Source organism: Solea senegalensis, linkage group LG16 (assembly GCF_019176455.1).
Source record: "Solea senegalensis isolate Sse05_10M linkage group LG16, IFAPA_SoseM_1, whole genome shotgun sequence".
NCBI lineage: Eukaryota > Metazoa > Chordata > Actinopteri > Pleuronectiformes > Soleidae > Solea > Solea senegalensis.
In genome coordinates, this window is record NC_058036.1 from 16,931,229 (window position 1) to 16,956,815 (window position 25,587).

At 41.8% G+C, this 25,587-nt stretch overlaps 2 protein-coding genes across 4 annotated transcripts; both read left to right on the forward strand.

Moving 5' to 3' along the window:
- The first annotated feature begins 4,160 nt into the window (after window positions 1-4,160).
- On the forward strand, window positions 4,161-18,135 carry LOC122782534 (protein FAM163A-like). Of its 3 annotated transcripts, none has more exons than XM_044046901.1 (5): window positions 4,161-4,539; window positions 5,270-5,391; window positions 13,875-13,978; window positions 15,245-15,359; window positions 16,315-18,135. In XM_044046901.1, the coding sequence occupies exons 4-5, from the start codon at window positions 15,267-15,269 to the stop codon at window positions 16,690-16,692; spliced, it is 471 nt and encodes a 156-aa protein (XP_043902836.1). In that variant the 5' UTR covers window positions 4,161-4,539; window positions 5,270-5,391; window positions 13,875-13,978; window positions 15,245-15,266; the 3' UTR covers window positions 16,693-18,135. The 3 variants fall into 3 exon arrangements, with proteins under 3 accessions (XP_043902836.1, XP_043902835.1, XP_043902837.1); XM_044046900.1 differs by having other exon boundaries at window positions 5,270-5,386; XM_044046902.1 differs by lacking the exon at window positions 13,875-13,978 and having other exon boundaries at window positions 5,270-5,386.
- Window positions 18,136-20,707: 2,572 nt separating this feature from the next.
- On the forward strand, window positions 20,708-25,460 carry LOC122783463 (rab GTPase-activating protein 1-like). Its single transcript, XM_044048277.1, has 8 exons — window positions 20,708-21,373; window positions 22,356-22,427; window positions 22,515-22,625; window positions 23,069-23,173; window positions 23,739-23,822; window positions 23,985-24,056; window positions 24,255-24,491; window positions 25,044-25,460. The coding sequence occupies exons 1-8, from the start codon at window positions 21,263-21,265 to the stop codon at window positions 25,275-25,277; spliced, it is 1,026 nt and encodes a 341-aa protein (XP_043904212.1). The 5' UTR covers window positions 20,708-21,262; the 3' UTR covers window positions 25,278-25,460.
- The last annotated feature ends 127 nt before the right edge of the window (window positions 25,461-25,587 follow it).

Below are 25,587 nucleotides of genomic sequence, written 5' to 3' on the forward strand. Positions count from 1 at the left end.
AGTGGAAAATGGATGGATAGAGCTGAACGACGTGCCGATGTCGTGATAGTTACGTTTTTGTCTCGGTGCAGACTGATCGTGGTCAAAACTTGGTCTCCATTAGCGTGGTCTTAGCAACAACACTAGTATGTAGTAAGTGGTGTGAAGCCAAATCTTCTGGAAATCTGGTAATGATGTTGTGTATTGTTAGACAGAGAAGTGGTGGTTTTCTGTGTTGGGAGTAAAAAAAAAAAAAGAAAGAAAAGAAGTAAAAGTCTGGCTCCACTTTTAATGATACTATGTGGAATACTCTTGACAGGTTCAGAGTATATGGTCTCAACATCCAGTGCTGCACAGTCCCACAGAGTGTTCTCCGTGATGACAAACAGATCTAATTAGCTCTCGGTTTATTGTGATCTCAGCTGTGCCTCCCTGGTTGATCAGCTGCATTCATCTTTTCTGTGGGGAATACAGGATATTAAGCAAAGGCCAACTGTCCTACATTATACCAAAGCAGACGAACTGAAGCCTTGATGGACAAAACGGACCAAACTGGTGTCACAAATAGAGGTAGCTTCAGAAAAGCCTCGGTGGTGCCTGTACTGCTACTATACGTCTTCAGAACTGTGTGTGTGCACTAGTATTTGCCCATAAAGAAGAAAAACACTTGACTTTTTTTTTTTTTTGAAGGTTGAAGAACTTATAGAAATCTATTTTCACACTTTAAACGCATTTTATTGACGTTTTTAATCTGGATTTGGCCCTTGACTTAATGCTGGGTGTTCATGAAAACACCTTAAAGACTATTTGGCCTTTTGGAAGTGTAGGAGCATTACACTTAATATCACGCATTTGTGCTTTGTTTTCATGAGATATTTCCATTAGTCCCCCCCCCCACCACCACCACCTTATATAAGAAGGGCTTTTATTGAGGAAAATAAATCACTTTTTCATCTTTTACGAGTGCAGCAAGATTTACTATGGCTATATAATCCTTGTCTTTGTACCTCACTATAACACAACACCACACTTTTGCCTGTCACCGGCAGTAAAAGATGTCATTGTTCACGTTCAGCGCCAGACATTTTAACTGTACTTTTTGTCTCTTAAGAAAACGTTCCAGTTCTGAAGTGAAGTGGAAGGTCTCTTTTTAAATAATTTATTACAGGTGGGCATTTTGTTGACGGGTCTAGACACCCCATGCTAACGGCTGTGTGGAGATTTGGCCACGCTCAGGTACAGATTACAGAGCGCTCTGTCGTAGATTGTGAGCATACGAGTGACATCACCTAATATTTACGTTGTTAATTAAACCAAATTTTTGTTTTAAAAAATTCCATGTGACCTCAGAAAGGACAGGAAGGGCCAAAGGCTGTGGTGCCCCCACGCCCGGCTTTGTGTGTAATAAGTTAAATAGGTTAAATGCGGAGGTGGATTTCACTGTCACTAATTCTAAGTTATCATCCTTGGTGGTTTTAATGTGCGAAATTAAAGCTAGGGTAGGTAAATTGATTCCAAAACGGCTTTAACTTTATTTGTTGTAATCGTCTTCATAACATGGCATCAAGTAAGTTGTTTTAAAAGCTATTTCTCACTTTATTATTAAATCAGTTAAAAATGAATGGCCTCACTCCCACGTTTTAGGATATAATGTCAATTTAGTGAAGAATGTTTGGCACATAATTTCAGCCTTTGAGGTATGTAACTGTGTCTGAACTCAGCCTGCACTGTCAACAGGAGCTGGTGGTCCTGTTAAGAAAGGCTTTGTGACTGTGTCGCGCAGAGCGGGCGGCGCACGCTGCGTTCCACTGTCAGAAGCCATTCTGTCTCGCTCGCTCGCTGCTGTTCTCGGCCTCTTTAACGGAGCACACACGCACACAGAGGAAGTGTATCACAAATGCATGCAGACAAGCTTTGCCGATGAATCAGAGAAGATTAGATTTGTTCAGTTTGTGCAAACGCTAACACACACACACACACACACACAGAGGGTTTGCACAGCTGTTCTTCTGAGGACACTGCATTGACTTTGATTCATCCGGACAGCCGAGACAAAAGTGTCGTCCCTCAAACTTTAAACGAACCACAATTAAAATCATAGCTCAACTTAACCACTTTCTCAGAAGGGAGGTTCTGCCTCATTTAGACCAGGTTTTGGTCTCCATGAGGACTACTGTTCCTGATAAGGTCATGAGGAAGTAACAAACACACACACACACATGTCGACTTCACCCTCTGAGAAACTCTCCACTGTGTCATTCTAATTTCATCTGAGAAACCCTGCCAAGGCAATAATGAACCGGAGTCATGAGACGGAGGCCATGCTGCGGCGGTTATGGGATGTCGTGTGTGTGTGTGTGTGTGTGTGTGTGTGTGTGCATGTGCATGTTTGAGTGTGGCAGAGAGAGAATGTGAGGGAAGGTAATGGGAGGAAAAGCTTGTGTTAAAGAGGCTGGACAGATTTCGGCATGTTGTCTGTGTGTGTGTGTGTGTGTGTGTGTGTGTGTGTGTGTGTGTTTCTGTGAGCCGTGTACAACATTGTGCTGGCTTTAAATTAATCAGTGCAGCGGGGTGTATCATCTAAGCCGCCATAATGTGTCGACTCCTTTATTTGATTTGAGCTGTAATCTTAGAAGTCCCCACTGGCCTGCCTTTATCAGCCCAGCACTACAAAGCTAGCTCGACGTAGCCACAGAGACGCAGAGAAGTGCCAAAGAGATGATGACTTATGTTTCTGGATGAAGATTAAACTTAAACAAGTGTAACCAGGCAATATCTCAGCTCATTATGGAGGCATTAGGGGTCAAGATTGACCTCGCTGGCTTCGGCTTTAGGGAATGAGAACGATGAAGATAGTGTTGAAAAGATTTATGAGTTAATAATTCTTTTGTTGCAGCAGCAGCGATGATAATGCGAGGACTGCTGCCCTTATTTGTTTGGCCGTTCCTCATGGTGAACGTCAGCACCATGGACAGCAGCTTCCTGTCACCCAGTCTGACTTCCTTTGAGAATATTACCGTCTTTGTCCTGTTTGACTGGAAGTTCTACACCTTCTTTGATCCCTAAGTTGTCAAAGTGATGGTTGAGCTTTTTCTGAAATCTGGTTGTATGAGGCACCTTCCAAACTCTGCTGCTTTCGATTTTTCTTGCCATTAGACAAAATAAAGTTTGTGCTTTTTACTTAAGTGCTCAGTCGACGTTATTTTGTCACAACCTTCATACAACCGTTTACAGAACGTTCTCTAAAGGTTCCCAGTTTTTGGTTCTCTCAACCTTTAGGGAACGTTCTCTAAAGTTTCCTAGTTTTTGGTTCTCTCAACCTTTTAGTGAACATTCTCTAAATATTCCCAGAATGTTCCCCTAATGTGACTTTGTCACAACCTTTAGGGAACGTTCTCTAAAGGTTCCTAGTATTTGGTTCTCTCAACCTTTAGGGAACGTTCTCTAAAGGTTCACAGTTTTTGGTTCTCTCAACCTTTAGGGAACATTCAATAAAGGGTCACAGTTTTTGGTTCTCACAACCTTTAGGGAACGTTCTCTAAACTTTTCCAGTTTTGGGTTCTCTCAATGTTTAGGGAACATTAGGCTCCTACCTAACTCTCAGGGAACGTTCTCTAAAGGTTCCCAGTTTTAGGTTCTCTCAATGTTTAGGGAACATTAGGCTCCTACCTAACTCTCAGGAACGTTCTCTAAAGGTTCCCAGTTTTAGGTTCTCTCAATGTTTAGGGAACATTAGGTTCCTACCTAACTCTCAGGGAACATTCTCTAAAGGTTCCCAGTTTTGGGTTCCCTCAATGTTTAGGGAACATTAGGCTCCTACCTAACTCTCAGGGAACGTTTTCTAAAAGTTCCTAGTTTTGGGTTCCCTCAATGTTTAGGGAACATTAGGCTCCTACCTAACCCTCAGGGAACATTCTCTAAAGGTTAGTTTTTTGGTTTGATTGTAACAAACCTTAGGAGAACCTTAGGGGGACATTCTGGAACGTTGTGGACAGCTAACAAGACAATTGTAGAAGGATGTCGTTGTATGAATATGAAATGTTCATTTTGACTAGAAAAGCAAAAGAACTATCTGTGGCTCATATCTGAGCCAGCTATGAAATAAATGCCACACCTCCACCCTCTGCTCCCACCCCGCCCCACCGGGACCCGAGGCTGCGGGTGCCAAACCGCCCCCCTCGGGTGCCGCTTCGTGGACGCAGCCAAGCCGAGCATGACACTCACCAGCCGGACTGCTGCCTCGTCTCATCCGTATCCAGCGCTTCGCACATGCGGAACATGCCGTGAGATTTCCCACAGGCCCTCGAAGGCACCTGGTTGTGTGTAACCGGGAGGAGGAGGAGGAAGAAGAAGAGGAGGAAGAAGAGTCGTGGCGGCGAACAGACGGCAGATAATGACGCGATGGCTCCCGGTGTTGTAGAGCGAGCAAATCGGAGCTTCTGGCGCCTTTAACGAGAGGGAAACACCGGACTTTATTGTGTGTTCGACACAGAAACTACCGCAGCCGTAAGAAGAAAAAAAAAAGGAAACCGCTTTCTGAGATTTCCCTGAACCGCAAAGGTAAGAAGACAGCGTGGATTTACAGCCAATCCGTGCGCCACCGAGCGGCTCTGCGCAACAATTTATCCGCTTAATTGAGTCACAATGAGGCCAATCAGTGATGTAACCGCTGCTAAATTGACCTCCAGACAGCAGTCACTTAAAACAGAGGCTGTGTTTGTGTTCATTTACCTTGTTATCCTGCAGAGGTGTCGCATAAACAGCAGTATTATTATTATTATTATTATTATTATGAGTTGTTTATTATTAACAGTATGTTGGATTTTTACCCTCAAAATTATTCTCGGTAATAATTCAACATGAAATGTGAGTCACACACTTGTGTTTTAGTTTGCATGACAGTGCAGCCACTGTTTTCTTTATTAATGAATACTTTTTCCTCTGTCAGGACAAGATAAATATAAATTGAATACAGATCCAAACATTTGTTGCAGTCAAGCTGGAGCTTTTTTCTTCTAGCAACTGAAGAATCAGCAAACACTCAGTGATGCTGTGGTGTCACTAACCCTAATAATGAACATTTAATCTATCATATATATATATATATATATATATATATATATATATATATATATATATATATATATATATATATATATATATATATATATAGTTTTAGATCTCATAGAGTAGAAACATGAACAGAGTAATGCATGTGGTGGATGACATGACGTGACATGTAATGTGCATGAAGGCACATCTGTCTGACTTGACTTTTCATTTCCTGTAGCAGCTGCAGTGCTGACCACATCATCATCATCACCACCGCCACCAGCCTGAGGCTTTCCCAGGAGGCTTTGCAGCACGGCGAAGGATGCCACACCCCCCCAGATGGTGACTTGTACAGGTAAGGTGTGTTTGAGACTCTAAATGTTTTAAAACACAAACTTTATTTTTGTCTACAGAAACATAAGGGAGCCACCTGTATCGATGTATTATCATATATACACACAGGCTCTAGCGTCCTGGTTCTCAAACTGTGGTAGGTGTACGGCCAGTGGTACGCAAGCTTCCTCTACTGTATATATCAGGGTATGTGATCGGAGTTTTGGACCGATTTGCGTCACTGCATTTTAACATTGATAAGTGTGTTACTTTGAGAGCTCAGTGTCTTCTCAGGTGGTGCATACCCTTTATGATTTAAACCAACTTTAGTCAAACGAGTTCACACAGCGCCGATGAAGCGCATCGGCACCGATGTCGAGACAACAACAACGTTGCACTAGTAAAGCGAGACGACGGAAAACGCGAAGAAGCGCCTCGACACAAAGTGGAATTCCACTGCTCAAAAAAAAAGTTCTGCGCAGGGACACAGCCATTCACACTCACACCTACGGTCAATTTAGAGTGTCCTATTTACATAATCTCCAAATCTGCATGTTTTTGGACTGTGGGAGGAAAGCTGGAGAAAATCCACGCACACACACGGGGAGAAAATGCAGACTCCATGCAGAAAGGCCTTTATTAGAACAAAAATCACCTCGAGTGATGACAGTGCAACATTCCAAACACAAGAAGGGAACAGAATCGTTAAAATCGTCAGTTAAAGGGGCAAAAAAAATGACTCGATTCCATTTAGTTTCTAAGTGAAATGATCCACTTTTCATCCTCCTGAGGTTTTTTTTTTTTCCGTTTTTTCGTCCTCTGCTGCCTTTGATCGCTCCTGCTCTGACGGTGGATGCTCGTGTCCTAGATGTGGATGTGTTCTTCTCCTCACACGCTCACAAGAGTGCTTTCAGAGGCGGTTGAGGAAGAAAAGTCCCCCCTTTTTCTTTTTTCTTTTTTTTTACTACCTGGCTAAATTGCCCCAGTGATGGAAAAATATTGTTAAAGGAATGATACTTGAATAATTGAAGCCCTGCACTTTTTAAAATTGCAGGGACTCGCTGTGATTTTCAGCGCAAAGTTTCGAGGCCACCGCGGCAAAAATATTCATATCATTATTTAAGAATGTGTTCATATCAGAGAGTCACTCAGGTTTACTGCCCTCACTCTCTGTGTCCCTCAGCTTCTCATAGGAGCAGGCGATTGGATGATATTATGGAATGGAATCATCGTAATTGGGCTTTACAGATGGACATTTCTTTATTATTTCTACATTTATTATCGTAGTGGCTTAAGTGACATACGGCCTGTTCGCACCAGCTTGACTCGTGACGTCATAATCAGGGAAAATGTGAATGCCATCACAGGAAGAGGCACGAGAATCAACCCGAACAATGGCAAACTGTACATCCGTTAAAAAGACTTAAGAATCCTGAAAATGTGGCGCTAATCTCCCACATTTAGCAAAGGAAATGTCTAAAATCTCATCATTTAACAGAGGAGTCTGGTGTATTTAGCGACAGCTAAAGTTCAGGTCAGGTGGTTGTGTGATTCTCGTCACAACCATCTGGGTTGTCATTGCAAATGTCGGGGTCATAAAGACCACAAAGCACCTAACGGAATCTGCACTTTCTGTCATTTTTCCAGTTCAGTGAAATTCAGAAACTGGAGTAAGAAACAAAACGTTGTCCTTTTTCAATAGATAGATAGATAGATAGATAGATAGATAGATAGAACAGTGAGGAAAGTTGAACATTTTCCCCCTAAGCAGAGTTTAAAAGTATCCTGGCGTTCCAAAATGTCGGTCAGACAAAAATAAGTGATTAAGATGTCATCATTTCCGGCTCAGAGAATGTTTTGACGATGCGTTGTTCGTTAAGTGCGTTAAGTACAGTACGTCACACAAATATATGGCTCGCGATGACTCCTCTATTGTCGGGAAACAGCTCCTTGGCTCAAAGTTAAGTGACTTCCTGGAGTCCCGGAGTCACTGCCAACAGATAGTCCGACTCATTACCAGTAAAAGTTATGTTTTTTCGTTTGTTTTTGTTGTTGTATGAAGTAATGAAACAAGCTGTGTTAATTAATGAGCTTGAGACATGCTTGCAAGTATGAAGCTAAGCTAATTGGCTGTCGGCTTCACGTTGAATGGGCAAGCATGAGACGGATTCTATGACATGTTAAATCACCTCTTTAATTTCTTCTTCTTTTTTTTTTTAATACATTTGCCTTTGAAAGCGTCTCTATTTTTATGATTCAGTCGGGCATCACATGGGAGACAAGGCTCCTGATTTCCACACACAAATCATCACCTACATCATCCCAGAGTTTTCACCTCTCCGGGTTTTGATGGATGGGACGGGTGCAAAGTGTAAGTGTGTGTGTGTGTGTGCTGTCATTTTCACACCTGTGCGCGTCTGCGTGTTCACGTTTAGCCGACTGCTAGGATCACTCCGGTGCCCACAGAGAAAACTAATTAAAATGTGACACCTCCCTGAGCTGCTGTGTCGAGAGAGAGACGACACAACTGCTAAATATACTCGTGCGAGTGAGAGCGTGAGACCTGCTCACCATCGGTTTTACGAGAGAGGAGCAGAGCTAGAAAAAGCGATATTGGTTTTATTTGCTGTAGCAGAGGAATAACATTTTTAAAAAATGAATGGTGAAAACACAACAGCGGCGTGGAGTTGCAGAAATGTAAAATTGAAGCGATTCCAGCTGCTTCAGCTCTAGTGAGTTTTTTAAAGCTTTGATTCAGGGATGAGTTGATAAAATATTCAGTATCAGCGTCGCTCCGATCGAAATCACTGTATCGCATGTTTGAAACGGAAGAACACAACATCTGATATGATCTGAAAGCCCTAGAATATCACATAATCCCTTCATTCAGCTCAGGCTAGTCTAGAGAGAGAGCGAGAGAGCGAGAGAGACGTGCTCCATCCACATCATGTGACCAGACTACAGTGATCATGTGAAAAGTGTTAAACGGTGGAAAAAGTAAACAAATAATAATAATCTGACCATGTTTTCCAGTGCAAGAGGCCCTCAGAGGTGCAATTAAAGGAGTGGATGTTACGATACCACTTTCTACCGATACCAATAATGAACGGATGAAGCTGTTAACAACACATTTGTTTCTCCCCAACTGTGTAACAAATATAGTTCTCCCAAACAACTCTGTTTCTCTTTATTTTAAATTGTGAATACACTAGATATACACAGCATCACTAGTTATTCTGGAAAAATGGGCCAAAGCACTTAGTCACAGGACATTTTCTGGCCCTCCAGATGGACATTCTGAGGCTTAGGTGTTAAAGGGTTACTTACCTGTAAAGTTGTTGCAGTTTAATGTCAGTAAATAATGGTTTTGAATGATCCCCCTGCTGCAGATTGAATGTTGTTGACACATGCACACACACGTTTACTTTACCTTCACCTATAGGCTGCAGGCTTTTGTCAAAAATCCCTCAGGGAAACCAGAGGGAAACATGTTTGTTTTTTTTTCTCTCTGGTACTGAGAGGATGTGAAGGAGGTTCACACACTGATGCCCATTTGACAGACACACACTCGCTGTAACATCTGCAGTCTGCTGGTCGCCTGGGACTCGGGCACTTAATGCCTTCAAGGAGGGGTATTTTTTATTTTTTTTGGTGGAGTGAAAATTCAGACACTCATTGGCTCATCTGAGTCTTTCTCTCATCCCGGTTCATCCCTGTCACTTCTCCAAGTCAGCGACTGAAAGGATTTTTCTGCCGGATCCTGTCGCTCCTTCAGAGCCACAGTTAAATCCAAAGATGGTGTGTGTGTACAGGTATTACTAATGTTGTGGGGACCTAAATCTAAGTCACATTACGACATAAAGCAAGTCCCTATAAAGTAAATGACTGCATTTTAAGGTGAAGACATGTTTTAAGGTTAGGTTGAGGTCAGGAGTAATGGTTAAGGTTAGAGTAAGTCTCCAGGAAATGAATGCAAGTCAATGCAATGTCCCCTGAAGTCATGGAAACCAGTGTGTGTGTGTGCGCTTCTTGGTTGAGTCGGGCTTTTCTGAACCCATCGAGGGTCACGCAGCGACTGCACTGGTAAAGATACTCTCACAGCTTTAGAGTTGAGTCTCACAGCCTCTGTCACTCCGCATCTTTGGCTACATTCAGATTACCGGGCTGATGTGACTCAGATTAGGCCGTGTGGACACTCTAATCTGATCACCTGATCTGATCTACACGTGTCTGACAGTGTCATCCTCTAGAACTCCATTTCACTCACAAATATGTAGCTTCAGACTAATCATATTTGACACGTCTCCTGCTTTAATCCGCAGCGATATATTTGTATTTGTACGTGTCGCGTTCAGCCTTGGCCTCCTCAAAGTCGCTTTCGTCTCTCCGGTCTGTCAGAAAGTCACTAATCCGAGTGACTTTTTTACGTCACCGCTCCTTCTCCAGCGCTCCGTTTTCCAAGAAAAGGTTCCGTTGCTTTGTCTGCACTGATAAACATCAGAGCGGGTCACGGTCTGCGCATAAATGTGCTACAGTAGCTTCAAACACAGATGGAATTGATAACGAAGCTCGGGCAGAGGAATGGTGAAAGAGGAGGAGGAGGAGGAGGAGGACGGGGTTTAGAGAGCCAGTGTAAAGAGGAGAACAGGAGGAGAGAGGGGAGCAGAAGAGACTTCACGTCACTTTTAACATTACCGTGGCCCTTGGTGTTGTATATAATTTAGTGTGATGATGCAATGGAAGACTCTGCGGCGAGTGAGCCGTCTGACGAAGCACACACGAGAGTTTCTCTCTCCCGTTTTTCATACGAGCGTCAAGATTATTGCCATTTAATGTTGGGATCGACGTGCTTTATTTATTTATAAGCAGGTCATTTGGTTGAGAAGCAATTCTCTTTGGCAAGGACGACCGGGGCGAGAGGAGAGGCAGCACGACAAGGGGCCGCATGTACGGCACAAAAAACAAACAAACAAACAAACAAACAAAAAACAGGGCATACAAAGAACAAGAAGTGAAACAGCAACTGTCACAAATTGTTGCTCGGGCTGCAACGATTAATCGATTCATAGGGTTTGTTTTACAATTAAAACTACAGCTGAAACAATTAATCGACAACTATTTTGATAATCGATTAATCGGTTTGATGCTTTTTTAAATGATTAAAACAAGATTTCCGATCGTTTAAGCTTCTTAAATGTGAATATTTTCTTAATTTCTTTGCTCCACATAACAAAGAAATCATTAAAGGTGAATCATTTTCGTTTGTGGACAAAACAAGACATTTGAGAACATCATTGTTTCCCGGTTTGACGAACGCCCAAACACCAAAGCAATGAATCGATTAATCGAAATAATAATCTGGTTTTTCAGCTTCTTAAATGTGAATATTTTCTGGTTTCTTTGCTCCGTTTGACAATGAAAATGGAATCATTTTGGATTGTGGACAAAATGAGACGTTCGGGAAACATTTTCCAACATTTTCTGACATGTTACGCACCAAACAAGGACTCGATTATGAAAATGATCGTTGACCTCAGTGCATTTTTAAAAGAAGAAAGTGGAATGAATTGTAGTGTCTGAAACCTCTACGTCTTATCACAACGACCCGCTGACACGTGGCTCCACAAACCGGCCGACCCTAAACTAACATTTGCTTTTGTTCATTTTAAATTGTACATTTTAAAGCATTTCATTAGGAGAGGAGAGAGAGGAGACTTTAAATCCACTGCCAGTCTCAGCCTCTTGAGGCTCATTGCTTTTTACAAAATGAAATTAATACATCTGTAATGAGAGAGAAACTTGAGTTTCTCAATCAATTTTAATTGGGATAATTAAGCGGTGTTCTTCCGCTGAAATGGACATTTTAGTTAATCACTTCCAGCAGTAGATCAACAAAGTCATCAGGCGTGCTAATTACAATAAAGGCGGTGCTCGGAGTGAATAACTCGCCCATTATAGATCAACCAAATAAGTGTCTGAATGAAGTGTGGACTTTATGAAAGGTGACTGCAGTTCAAAGTGATCAAAGCCTCGGCACACATCTCATTCTGGACACGACCCTGAGCATTTGAGTCATCCGGTTTCCCCCTCACTGTGTGCTAGTACCATAGACCATATATATGAACAGTGGACGTCGTCCTCCGTGTTGCCAGTTATAGTAAGACTATTTTGAATGACCACCTGGGGGCGACTTCCCTGGCTAGTTTAAGGTCTTGGTTTGATTTTTTTTTTGTTCCCATTTCCAAGGAAATTGATGAAGTAGTGGCACTTTTCCACCATACAGTTGTAGCACGGCACTCGACTCGACATGGTTCGGGTCGCTTTCCATGACTGTACTACCAGGTACTATCGCTTACGGATAAGCAACAAAAATGTGTTGTGCCGTGCCGTGCTACAACTGCATAATAGAAAAGTGTCATGTGACACATGATTGGACACCAGTGTGATTGACGGCTGCTACTGTTTGCAGGTGATGTCCAGTTGCAAAACTAATCAAATTGCCAATTTAAACGTTTCAAAATGGGAATTCAGGGTCTTCAGAGAGGTAATGAGATCCACATCACATCAGTGTCTCCAAACCACCTTTGAATATGGTTTTTCAGACCTGTACTTGAACGCTTCACGATTGACACCTCTCATGTTTTTGATGGTGTGAGAGGGAGAACTGGAACCAATCCCACCTTTAATTGGCTCAGAGTCGGGCTCCAGCCTGGCCAGGTCAGCGGCCTATTACAGGGTCATTCATTCACATTCACCTTCACACCGACAGGCAGTTTAGATTCGAGGCTTCCATTAAAAAGCACATTGTGTAGCATTTAGCAACATCTGTGGGTGAAACTGCCCTCACTTCTCCCTTCCTTTCTAAGCATGTGGTAGCTTTTCAGTTATCATTAAAACTCATGCAGATGCTTGGTTTGTGTGTTGTGGGCTTCTGTAAAACCAACGTGATTTCACCTGCTCTGATATAAATATGAACGTCTCATTCTGGGCTCATCAAAACAGTAATTCATGCATTCAGGTGATTGTTAACCTCGTAAAAATAATCAGCTGTTTTACATTCAGTGTCTGCCAAATGGAAATATTTTCGTCTGAATCTCGCACACTGGACCTTTTAACCACACCCTAATCTGCTCCGTCTTTGTACTGTGGGAGTACTCGGGGAAACTCCACGCGCAGAAGCAGGATTCAAACCCTCCGATCACTGCCCCTCCGCGCCGCTCCACTTTACATTCCGCACAGCTTGCTTTCCTGTCAGATGTTGCTATTTTGGAGAAGGTTTATTTGAGGCCTAACAATTCATTGGCTGTGTGAAGTGGAGATAATTATGTGTGCCGAGCACAGACGTCTCGGTTCCTTCTCGCTCTCGACATGTTTGCTCCGATGTGAAGCCGCGGCTGTTTTGGTTAAACATTATTTACCTGCGACGTAGACAAAATGAGAAAATCACCAGTGTTTGGCTGTGATTTGAGTAATTAAGAGTGCTCACTTAATTAACGCAGATATTGTTCTGAGCAGAAAGTAAACCTAACTTGTGTTTGTCATGGTGAGCGTTTGTGTCGGCAGCAGTGAATGACGATTATCCGTGCAGATGCTTTTGAATTTGAAAAAGCAGTGGAGATTGAAGACTTAGTATTGCATCTAACATACAGGCCATATGGCTGGTGGGCTTCATCATACTAATCATCCACTTCTGAAGTGTCACACATTGTTGAAATCCTGTTTCTAGACAATTTTCATATTTTTAAGTACATTTTTTGCTTTTTTTTTAATCATCGGAAAAGATGATTTTTTACAACTGAGTGGAAAATGACTAAAATACTACTGCTATTCTAGCAATACAAAGCCACATGCAAATCAGTGAAGTATTCCTTTAACAAGCGCCATTTTTTTGCTGCACTGGCATATCATTTTGCTTGAAACGACTAATTTTCCCCTAATAGTGGTTATATTTTCTTTTTTGCCGAGGCGAGGCGAGCCGGGACCATAGGTGGAAAATGGGGCAATAGTGTTGGGAAACTACGGTGGCCCTCACATTCCATAAAGGTTTATTCATAGTTGCAAAGCATTGTTAGGTTCAGTCTGTGTTGCTGTAGAAACATAGTGCTGTAATCTTTGTCCTCACTTTGTCCTGTTTCCCCCTCTTTCTGTATTCTTTTTGAATACATGATGTTATTCATTAAAAGAGTGCACACATTTAAATCAAATTGACACTTTATTCCATAGTTTTACTCTACATATTATAGTGAGTAATAGAAACCTAACAGTTAACATAAGTGAGAGCTCTTTACGTCAGTGAAGAGAAGAAAAAAAGAAACTCCCTCCTCCTCCTCCTCCTCCTTAGCAGAACTAAGATGTGCAGCCGTCTGCCGCAGTCATTTGGGTTTAAGGAGAAAAGAGGGAGTGAGAGGAGAGGAGAGGTGGGGAAAAGAAAAGAGGTGAAGATAGAAGATCATTAGCTGTCGCCCCGTGTCCCACTTCAGTGAAACCATTTGTTCTCTCTCCTGCTGCAGGAGTCCCAGTGAGAGGAGGATCTGAACGTGAAACTCCACGGGCGCGTCATGGTTTCCCACCTCCTCACACTGCTCCACCTCTGTGTCTCCCATTGTCCTCTAATGTAGGTGTCCATCACGTCCACCACCGGTGTTACTGGGCTTATTCATTGTCTTTTGATGGGATTTAGTTAATGAGGTCATGTCAGTGAACTCTGACTATGACTGTATTATATATATTTTTATGTGTGTGTGGGCTGAAGCTAACGATTCTTTTACTGTAATCTGTTGATTGTTTTCCCGATGAATCGAGTGTTCTTTTGTCCGTAAACTGTAGGAAAGTGTTGAAAAATGCCGCTCAGTGTTGAACAAAACTGGAAATCACGATGTTCTCCAATGTCTTTTCAGTTTTAATGATTTTTTTTACATTTAAGAAGCTGAAAAATTGAGAAAGCTTGTATTAATTGTTAAAAAAAAGGTTGATTCATCAATTAATCATTGCAGCCCTGTATTATATATCATATATAACCAGTATTAATGCTGTATATTTCAATTAGCTAGTCTCATTGGATCCTTATATAAAAAACAGTAATGAAGTGTTTTTATTTGTTGAGTTTGGTTGTTGCTGCCAGATTTAAACATAATGTATATACTGTATGTGTATATATACATATAAATATAGATATATACAGTATGTGTTGTAACTCACTTCCTCATATTGGTGTCATACTGGACAGAAAGAAAGAAGTGCACAGGGTACAAAGGAACTGTAGTTGGAAAAATAATATATATTTATTGTGGACATTTGCCTTTGGCTTCACAAAGTGCTTAAAAAAAACAATGTACAGCAATACACAAAATTAAATAACACCATATACTTGCAGAGAGATCAATAATAACAAGATCATTTATTAGTCCCACAAACAGGGAAGTTGACTGATGTATTTTAAAGCCTTGTTTTAAACTCTGATTCTTATCCTTTGGCATTTTTACGTCTGAGATTTGTAATTAAATCATTCCTCGTCACATCCAATCATGTCAGGAAGACACCGAATGAGTGAGTGAGTGAGTGAGTGGTAGAACGTGTGAGGACAGAGCATCTCACTGGAAACCATGTTTAGTCTTTAAAATGATGATACATCTATGGTCTGTGAGGCCCGCTTCAGCCGCAGCTGCATGGTGAAATCGTTCAATTGCAGCATGTTTCATCAGTTTCAGTTACATCACAACAGTATTAACTACCGCCCTGATTTATTCTTCATGGGTTATTATCACAGGCAGTACAGTAACATCTGATGGAATGATGCAGAATGCATGAACACTGTACTGAAATGTTTAATGTTCTTCCTCCTCCTCCTCTTCTTCTTCTGTCTCTTCTCTCCGCGCTGCAGGGTTTGATGGAGAGCCGGTCGAATGTCCGCGGGAACGATCGTCATAAGCGGAGGAATTCTCGCCGGCGTGATACTGCTGTGCATCGTAGCAGTGCTCTGTTACTGTCGACTCCAGGTACCGTCACTGTGTCACCTGTGCTTACGTGAATTCACGGTGAAGCGATTAGGGATTCAATTACAGGACCAGTCAAAGGTTTGGACACTCCTTCTCATTCAGTGGTTTTTCTTTCTTCTTTTTTTTCATACGTCATTACTGAAGACATCCAAGCTATGAAGGAACACACTCACGGAAAGATGTAGTGTTAAAGAAACCAGAATATGTTTTATATTTTAGATTCTTCACCTGGAATGCTTTTCCAACAGTCGTGAAGGAAGTTAACCGGAGGCCTTTATGTGTGGGGTTTTGCCCCTTGTCAGCTGGGATTGGCTCCAGCGACCCGAACCATAGTCCTCATGAATGAATGAGTGAAAATTCAGTGCAAAAAGGAGCTGGATGAGGTTAAAAAGTGCATAATTCCTGTAAAGCCTGCATACATGCACACAAAGTCCCAGAACATGAGGTCTAAAATGTAAATAATCTGAACTTTAAGCATTCAAACATACTAGATCCTAAATACCTGAGGTTCATATGACATTATTTCTGCTTTTACAGCAGAGTAACAATTATTCCTGCATGGTTTCTTAATGGTCTCCATGGGTTGTGTCACCGTGATCACGATATGAACAATATTACCAAAGTGGAACTGCTAATCGATCTAATCCTGGTCAAAATGTGGACGTGTGAACTTAAAGGTGCAGCGTGAGGGTTTTTTTTTAGCACCATCTGCTGGTGAAGTTGCAGATTTCGGCCGAATATTTCACCTCCACCCGGCTCCAACACACCTGATTCAAATCAACGGCTCGTTATCGGGCTCCTGCGGACGCCTGATAACGAGCCGTTGATTTGCATCAGGTGTGTTTGAATCAACACTTATTATGGTCCTCAAAGGTCTTACATTTACTGCAGAGAGTGCTCACGCTCACTTGTCCTCTCGTCCTCTCGTCCTCTCGTCCTTGTCCTCCCTCTGCAGTATTACTGCTGTAAGAAAAATGACTCTGAGGTGGACGTGGGCTCCGTGGTCGGCGCGGACCCCCTCTCGCACTTCCCCTGCAGCACCTGCAACGCTCTAGCAATGGACGGCGCGGCGATCACCCCCGTCTCCCTGGACCAGTTGGACGCGGGCTCCCACCACAACCACTGTCCCACATGTTCGCCGTACCCCGTCCGCTCCGCGCCCGCGGACGACGTGCGCAACGGGGGCGAGCGGCTGGGCTTCCACACCTACTACGAGAACCCGTCCTTCTCCCTCCCGCCGTCCTCCAACCCTCAGCGCTCGTCCCCTGTGAGTTACTACGGTCCCACGGACATGTTCCCTCCCCCGCCACGGCCCTACAGCACCCAGGTCTGACGCAGACACAGACTTTACTTAACACACACCTGGCGTTCCCGCGACAACGCCCTTTGGTTGGGACTAGATTCAGGTGATGATTATGACATAGCACAATAACACGCCCACGTTTACTGCACAATGCTCACTTCAGATTCATTATCATCCGGGGGAAGGGACTGAGTAGAGACTCTGTGTGGGCAACAAATCCTCTGATCCTGCAGACAGCCGCTTGTAACAGCGTTGCATGAGTGGGTATGTGTTGCGTAACTCGAGTGCGGCCTCAGGTTGATCCACGCTGGGCCACAAAACGAAATGGCACCGGGGCTACGTTCACATTAGCAGGCTGAAGTGATGTGTGTGGACACAGGTATCAGATCTTAGATCCGATTTATATCTGATGCACGGAATCTGATCCGTGTTGAGTTGCAAGTGGAACAAAATAATGAGGTTGTTCTTTTTTTTTTTAAACAAAATAGTATCACGAGTTAAAGCCAAAATATCATTTTAGTCTCGAAGAGTGAAGAGAACAGATCTGTACACTTATCACACAGTAATCATTTTAAATCTGTTTTTTTGAATAAAAATGAGGAGAATAAAGATGTAAAAATTACCATTCCCTCTGATATCGTGAAATCAAATAGTTAATAGTGTGAACGTAGCCTGTTTTGCAAAATAATATACGTATGCTAACCTCTTCATCCCGGTGTAACAGACCAAATTAACCCCTGCCCAGAATCAACCCAGCTATAGGGTATACTCTGGCTCAGACCAGAGTATACCCGGGGAATAAACTGTCCTGGACCAAGTATATAAAGTATATAAACAGTATATAAACTGTCCTGGACCAAACTATAACTATCTTGTTTAGGTGCCAGTGATTTAAACAATTTCAAATTCCCCCTGTTGACAATAACCACATGATTTATCATCTTTTCCTATTAAAGTTTAGTTTTTGTCAAATCACTTGGACGAGTTCTGAGACGGCTGTTTGAGTCATGAAGGAAGTAGAATAAAAAACACAAAGTATTGCCTCACATTTTCTCAATCATTTTCAAAATAACTTCCCCAGAAACTTCCTGAATGTTTCATTTTCTTTTTAGCGCAAAGGAAAGAAATGAAAGTACAGGATGTTGATATTCTATAGGTTCACATGGGAGCTGTTTGGAAATGATGCCACTGTGAAGGAAACCAAACCATGTGCATTTGCTCCATTAAATACGAAATATAAATAAAAAAGCCTTAATATCAAATCATCCAATACAAAACTGACAATTATTGATTAATAACGAGTGATTTTAGTCTGGGAAAACCTTTAGTCATGGGATTAGAAAACTAAGATAAGCCACGGGAATTCCGTTCTCTGACTGTGTGGAAATATCAGTTTTTGTTGTGTGTATGTTTTTTGTTTTTGTTTTGTTTATTTTTCTTGTCAAAAGTCAGTTCAGGTCAAATTTTTGTCAAATACCCCAGCGCGACCTCAAGGGGGCTTCAGCCGCGAGGCGAAACCTGATCTCGCGGAGACTCAGAGCTGGTGTTGCTTGATCGTCACCTTTACACAACGCAAAAACTGGACCACATCTGGTTCCGGTTTGGTCTAAAACCCGGACCACCACCTCGTCTTAAGTTTCTCTCTCCTCCTCCTCCTCCCCTCTGTCCCACTTACATACATGAGGGCTACGAGTTATTCAAAGTGGGTTTAGCACGTGTTGAAACTACTAATGGAGCTGCGTCTGTGCGTCTTGTCGTGTTAACTTTCTGTTTTTGAGAAGAAGAAGAAAAAAAAGTCAACCGCAAAAGAAAAAGTGTGAATTTTTTTGCCTCTACTTTCACTTCAGGTCAATATGAAGCGAGTTCACGCTGCTGCTGCTGCTGCTGCTGTGTCTTCCATATAAGTTGATGTATTAACTAGGGCTGCAAATCATTATTACCTCCTCAGCAAGGTTGTGTTTCATGTCGTTTGTTTGTTGTTTGACTGCGAGCAGCGTAACTCAGACATTTAAACACGGATTCTGACGAGTTGGCGATTGAAGTTGAGGCCCCAAGAGAGGAATGATTCACTTTTTGTGGCGATCCAGATGTTTTTGGAACACTGTTTCAACCTTTTTCAGGTTGAAATCACCAATAACTCATGCAGTGAAACCTCATAAAGGTCTCTGTTACTTGGTGCAGGTTTGCAGTCTCTGGGTCCTTCCTCTAGTTATTCATTGCTGATTAATCTGCAACCGACAGATGAATCGATTATGAAAAGAATCGTTCGTCGCAGCTCCAGTATTTGTCATGTTCACAGAATGAAAAGACAGTGATATAAGTTTTCTTAACAATAAGCAACTCCAATTATATCTGAAGTGTTATTATTCCACAGTATATGCTTGAATCTATATATTTTTAAGGAGTATTGCAGTTTGTTGTGAAGGATGATATGGGGTTGTGGGTGTGTTTCCTTTTCCCTGCATACTCATTCAATTTTGATTGTATCTTTTATTTAAATAGTCACCGCGGGAGAATACTGGAGAAAGTGAAGGTTTAGTTTATTCCGTCGTGCATTATTATTGTTATTATTATTATTATTATTATTATTATTATTGTTCAGTTATTCAGCTGAAGTTAAAACGTGTGGACGAAATAAAGAAACATACATGTTAATGAATATATTTATCATTCATACGATATTCTCACACGTTACAATGTTTCCACTGAGCTGTGAGAGTCATTCCTTCATCACGTTTCCCAACTTTTCTCCTCATGGTTGTGCACAAGTACAGTATGTGCTACATTTGGCCCTTTTTCCACTATGGTCCCGCCTCGCCTCGCCTCGCCACGGCACGGTTTAGTTTGCATTTCCACTACAAAAAAAAGTAACTACTCAACGTGGTCATTGCTGCACGGCTGCATGAAAACTGCTGTGACTTCGTTTTACACGCGACACACACACACAAACGAGTGACTAGTAACTTGTAAAGCAGTTGTTTTCAGTGTAACGGAATCATTAGAATCAGTTAATTCAAACTATTTGTTCAGTACTTTCACCAGTGCTGTCGCTAAATACACCAGACTCCTCTGTTAAATATTGAGATTTTAGACATTTCCCTGCTAATTGTTGGAGATGAACCCACGTTTCCAGGATTATTAAGTCTTTTTAATTGATCTACAGTTCGGCATTGCTGTGACGGCAGTCTGGCGACGTCACACGTAGTACCTACTAAAAAATAAAGTACCTGGTAGCAGGTGCTATGCTAGTGGAGACGCAACTTAACCGTGCCGTGGCGAGGCGAGTAGAGCCGATGGAAACACGCCAGTCGTCCCTGGTGTTCACCTCCACGGCCTCACTCAGCGCACGTGTGATCCCTGTATAGTTTGGTGAAAGAGGTTCATCTGTGTTTGTCGCACCAGACTTGTATCAGAAGTAACATTAATGTTCCGTTTTCTGTATGAAACTTTAGTGAGTTTTGTTATTCTCTGATACAGGGAGAGAGAGAGGGAGAAAAAATCCACCATGTTTCACAAATTGTTCCTTTTTTGAGGAGGAATAAATGTTTATACGTCGGCCTGGAGTTTTTTGTGTTTTTGGGGTTATGTAACTAACAATGACTCAGGCAATGAGTTGAATGCACAGTTCCTGTTTAAGGGGAAAAGAAATGTAGTGGGAATAAAGCAAAAAGAACGCAGGATGCAAACGAAAAGTGAGAAGTATTCATATGTGGGAGGAGAAGTGAAAAAAACGAGGCACAAATGAAACCGATTTGTCACAAGAGACTGGGATTAAGGATGAGATGAGGAGAAACTACATTATGTGCCAGGACATTTACATACAGAAAAGTGGGTGGAGGAGGAGTCCTCTGGCATTCAGCTGTCACTTTTCCTGCTCGACCCGTTTTCCAAGCAGCTCGGCCCGGGACAATAGCAGCAGCACCTCAGGGTGTCATTATCTTACATCCCTTACATCACTGTAGTGTTTGTGTGTGTGTGTGTGTGTGTGTGTGTGTGTGTGTGTGTGTGTGTGTGTGGGAGGGGCAGAAAATGGTTAAAAGAATAATAAAACCAAGTTTGTATGTGTGTGTGAGTTAAAGAGGGCGGGAGAAGACGGTGTGCGGCGTGTGTGTGTGTGTGTGTGTGTGATAAGAAAGGTGAGCACAGGAGTGGGTGTGTCCGGCCCTGTTGTTCTTTCACACACTCTCTCATGGCTCATTATAAACCTCGTTGAACCTGTTGCCGCCCTGTGACACATGTATCACACACTCGCCCCTTGTGTTCCGACACAGTGTGTAAGTCGACGTCTTACGACTGACAGTGAATGTAGCGGCACTTTACCTGTCTGTCTGTTTTGTTGCTTAGTTTATCACTTCCTGTTCTGCACAGTCGGACTGCAAACTAAACGTCTCCTCCTGTGGGAACGTCTTGGACTTTAACCTGATTCTACCCTTTATTCTTGCACGCTCGCTTGCATCACTGCCAGACTAAGAAAACAAGACGCTTGCGTTTCGTTTTTTTTGCTTCATAACTCTCTTAACAACGTCTACGCTGGTGGATTTTTCTTAAAATTCTGTGATCTTGGGAGTCTTAAAGAGCGTCTGTGTGAGCGGCACCAGAGATGATGGAAGAGGTGTCCACGATGATGGCGTATGACGCCGATGTCATGGAGCAGATGAGCGAGGAGGAGATCCTGGCCTGTCTGGTGGCAGAAACGGGACCAACGTTCACAGTAAGACTCCCTATTTTAATGGAGTTGTTTTTGTTTACGTGAGATTTCGCCCTGATTTTACATCTGTGACTACAAGGCAATTACTTTATTATTATTTGGTTAATTTGGATTTCTTTGCTTGGAATCAATGCAGTGCATTGATTTTTTTGAGTTTTACAAACCAGTGTTAATCATAATGATAATAATATTCTTATATTATATAAGGAGGTGGTCAACAAAACATCAATACTCAGGTAATCTATACAAACTGTGCTGTCCTGTGTTACGATAGCAGTGTTATTTAATAGATGACACCATTATTTGTGTGTAAAAGTGTTTTTTTTATATATAAAATCCAAGATTTAATCTAAGAAAAGACAAAATACAGTTATATGATGCTGTATTTTCTTGTGCCAAGTCACACAAATTAAACATTGTATTTTGTTTTGTTCTAATTCTTTGTTTTTTAAATGCCTGTTACTGGAGGAGGAAAATGGTAGGAATAGTATTGATTATTTTCCTCGGTATTGGTATCGATTTCGATATTCCATTATAGTGAAAACCCTCATCGTACACACACTTTTCATAATATGCAGTTAAAACAGGTGATCGACATTGAGGAGGAAATCAATGCAGGAGCAATAAAAGAGCGACAAAATACCAGAGTAAAAGCAAAGACGGCACAGGGTTAAGTCTAAAATAGCACGTTATTGTCACATAAAAGGTGAAAGAAGAGTGCGCTTGGTGGAAATGACGGTCTGTTCAAGTCACTGTGTGAGTAAAGGTGAACCGAAAACAAACAAACAAGCAAAATGGACGTTAGTGAAGTTGTTTACTACCGTGTTTACTTCCTTTATCATGTCTGGCAGCTTCACGCGTGAGCTGAAGGCACGCTGCGACACATGCACTTCTCTAACTCTAACTTAAATCCTTGCACTTGGATGTGTTAGAGAAGAGTGTGTCTGTGTTTAGTCAGTTTTTCATTTTCATTTTCTTCCCTCAGGTGCCGTCAAAGAAAGCCAAACTGCAGATAATGGACGATGATTTTGATGAAGACCCCGTGGACAAATACCTGGTCAGAAGACTCTACCTCATCCTGTGACTTTATATTCTGCTGTGCACCTCACAAACCCTGACAGATATTTTGTCTGTTTGTTTATAGAAAGAGAACCGTCGTCTTCAGCAGGCCAGCCTGCGTCTGGAGCAGGAAAACGACAACCTCGCTCATCGACTCATCACCAGCAAGGTGGCGCTCAGGAATGCTCTGGACAAGGTATGACCATCAAATGCAAAGGTTTCCCAAACGACAAGAGCAACTTTTGTGCTTAATACAACATCTCTGATTATTTTACTGCTATTAGAATGTATAATGATCCATTTAAAAGGTTTAAGGTTTAATTTTAAACTCAATTTCTTCTCTTCTTTTAATATCATGTAGTCGATGCCTCATTAAAGCCTTTTATTTCCACGGTGGAATCATAAATGGTAACGGGAAAACGCAACATAAGAGATTATACTGACAAAAAATGGGGCAACGGCCTCGTTAAATCTGAAGCGTCATAAACATAAATCACACATTTATGATTTCAAAATAAGCTTCTTCTTTTTTTCAGAAAATCTTCAAATATCCTTTGTTGCAGCAAAAAAAAAAGAGGCTTTTTATCTGTTTATCCTTTAATCCATGTGTGTCTTTGTCTGTCTGTGCCGCGTGGACAGGCTGAGGACAGAGTGGACGAACTCTGCAAAGACCTCCTGCAGACCAGATATCGACTGGAGGTCACGGAGGAGGAGAAGAAAGGGAAGGAGGAGGAAACTGCAAAGGTACAACATAAGAACACCACGTTTACGTGATAGAATACTAGTTCATATACATGTTGACATTGAAACACAGGATAAAGAGGGTTTATGTGACATAAAGAAGAAGAAGGACACATGAGATAAATAATATATATATCTGTGAATATACTGTAGGTGAATAGAATAAAGAAAATATTGAATATATAAAAATCTATGTACATATTGCCTCGCTGATGCTATTTTAAAATGAGCCAAGAAAACAATTGCATGACAATTGCTGTAATATAACTAGTTTTTAACACGATAACTTGTCTAAGTTAAGTTAGTTCTTCTTTGTTATTCATAAATGCAGTATCTTATATGTTCTCTGCATTGTTTACTCTAAATATTAGACTCTTTTTGTATATATTCTGGTTATATTCTCCTCTTCATTACCATAAAATGTAATAAAAAAGGTTCTATATTGCATATTATTCCTGGATGGTAAAATGCAGGTTCATTTTTGGCTGTTTTTGTTACTGTATGACTGCAAATATCCCAGTTCTAGGACTAAAAAAACCTTAACTTACTTTACCTTATCTTACCACAGCTTAAGGAGGTATTTCGAAGAGAGCTGGAGAAAACAGAGCAGGAGGTCAGGAGGTCATCGGGCATCATCACAGACTACAAACAGGTACGCACGATCACTGACGATGACATTTGAAGACTCAGAAATTTAGGCTGTGTGTGTGTTTGATTTAAAAAAAAAAAAAAGATAAAAGATCTATTAATATAAAAGAATTCAATCCCTTTGTTTTTGTTTAAAGATGTTAACGTCAGATGTTCCTCCTCTTAGATCTGCTCTCAGCTGACAAACCGTCTGGAGAGGCAGCGCGTCGCCCACAGGCAGCAGCTGGAGTCACTCAAGGTGAGAATAAACACTTTCATGTCTCCTTTTAATACGTTCAAGCGTCATATTTAACACCACGTTGAAAGAAGTGATTCTGAGTTCTGAGCCTTTTATAAAATGATTTACAGCCCTCACATGCTTGGGTGTGGGTGTCAGGAGTCTTCAGTTGCTCTTATTAATATCATTATTAAAGCTGTTCATCTCGTGGTTTTGCAGAGTGCGATGAAGGACTGTCCTCACTGCCAGCACAGTTTAGAGGCAGATGAGCGGTCAGCAGAAGACGCTCACACTGTGTCAGAAGCAGAGCGGGATGAGGACGGTGATGGTTGTAAAGAGGTGGAGAAGATGAGGGAAGACCAGGAGAAGGAGTCCTTCAAGGCTCAGATACGGGAGCTGGAGAAAGAGTTGGCGCAGACCAAACTCCAGCTCGTGGAGTCCAAGTGCAAAATCCAGGTGAATGTTGGTACAGACGAGAAATTTGGTTTATCTAAGCCTCAAAATGTCTCTTTGTTTATTTTAACCTTAAAAGGGCCAGAAAATGTCCTGTGTGTGCTTTTGTCCATTTTTTCCAAAATACTCTAGGTTTAAAATGAAGAAAAACAACAGACTTTGAATGTTCAGTTTGAAATGTGATCAGTATGTTGTCTCGTAGTTTTTGTCTCAGTGTGGAAAAGACATTTAAAACGCGTATAGGTGTTTTCTTTTTTCAACAGTCCAAGTGAAATCACTGTAATAAATACCTTGGGTATTTCCAATAGCACAAACCATTGCGAAATTATATCTATTATATTATTATTATTATTATTATTACATATTAATATGACATTTCTTTTTCCCTTTTCACCAACGATTTAAACACACCTCTGCAAAAAAAGTACTCAAAATCTTTCACCTGGCTCGTTTTATTTTTGTGACTTCTGCACTATTGCTGTGTTATATCGCTACTGAAATGCAATTTTAAAATGAATTATAACTTTAATGAGAAGTTTTGTTTTCCTCTCTCAGGAGCTTCAGCACCAGAAGGGACTCATGACCAACCAGCTGCAGGAAGCAAAGAACACCTGGATCAACAAGGCCTTCACCTCGCTGCGCACGTCCAGCGGCGGGGGGCTGCATGGCATCAATATACCCAGGGACGGGGCTCCAACGCTGGGCTGGCACCTCCACGGCAGCTCCCCGTCTGCATGGAGCAGCAAGATGAAGTCGTGGCGTCACGGCGACGGTCAAGAAAAAGCGTGACGGCTTTTAGACTCATCACAGACTCGGGTTGTTTTGTACACCACACATTTAAAGGTGTAGCTGCTATTTCGACTGTCAAGGGCAGGACATTTTACTGTACATTCACTGATCAAGTCTCTGCCACATTTTTGTACATAACTGTTTCATTTTGTAAATGATTGACACAATATTAAATAAATCAAGTGTGAAACCGACTCTTGAGGTGTGACATACGAAACCTGACATAACGACACAGACGCCGAGGAAATCTCACATCCTTCAGAGGGGATGTTTCCTGTGACGCGCCCTCACTCACGGTTCCTCTTTCACT

What these genes read in the sequence shown, in the direction of transcription:
- LOC122782534 (XM_044046901.1), top strand. Translation starts at nt 15,267, where the DNA reads ATGTCCGCGGGAACGATCGTCATAAGCGGAGGAATTCTCGCCGGCGTG. An exon ending in TCTGTTACTGTCGACTCCAG is followed by an intron (nt 15,360 to 16,314) that starts GTACCGTCACTG and finishes CTCCCTCTGCAG; the next exon opens with TATTACTGCTGTAAGAAAAA.
- LOC122783463 (XM_044048277.1), top strand. Translation starts at nt 21,263, where the DNA reads ATGATGGAAGAGGTGTCCACGATGATGGCGTATGACGCCGATGTCATG. An exon ending in AAACGGGACCAACGTTCACA is followed by an intron (nt 21,374 to 22,355) that starts GTAAGACTCCCT and finishes TTCTTCCCTCAG; the next exon opens with GTGCCGTCAAAGAAAGCCAA. An exon ending in AGCAGCTGGAGTCACTCAAG is followed by an intron (nt 24,057 to 24,254) that starts GTGAGAATAAAC and finishes GTGGTTTTGCAG; the next exon opens with AGTGCGATGAAGGACTGTCC.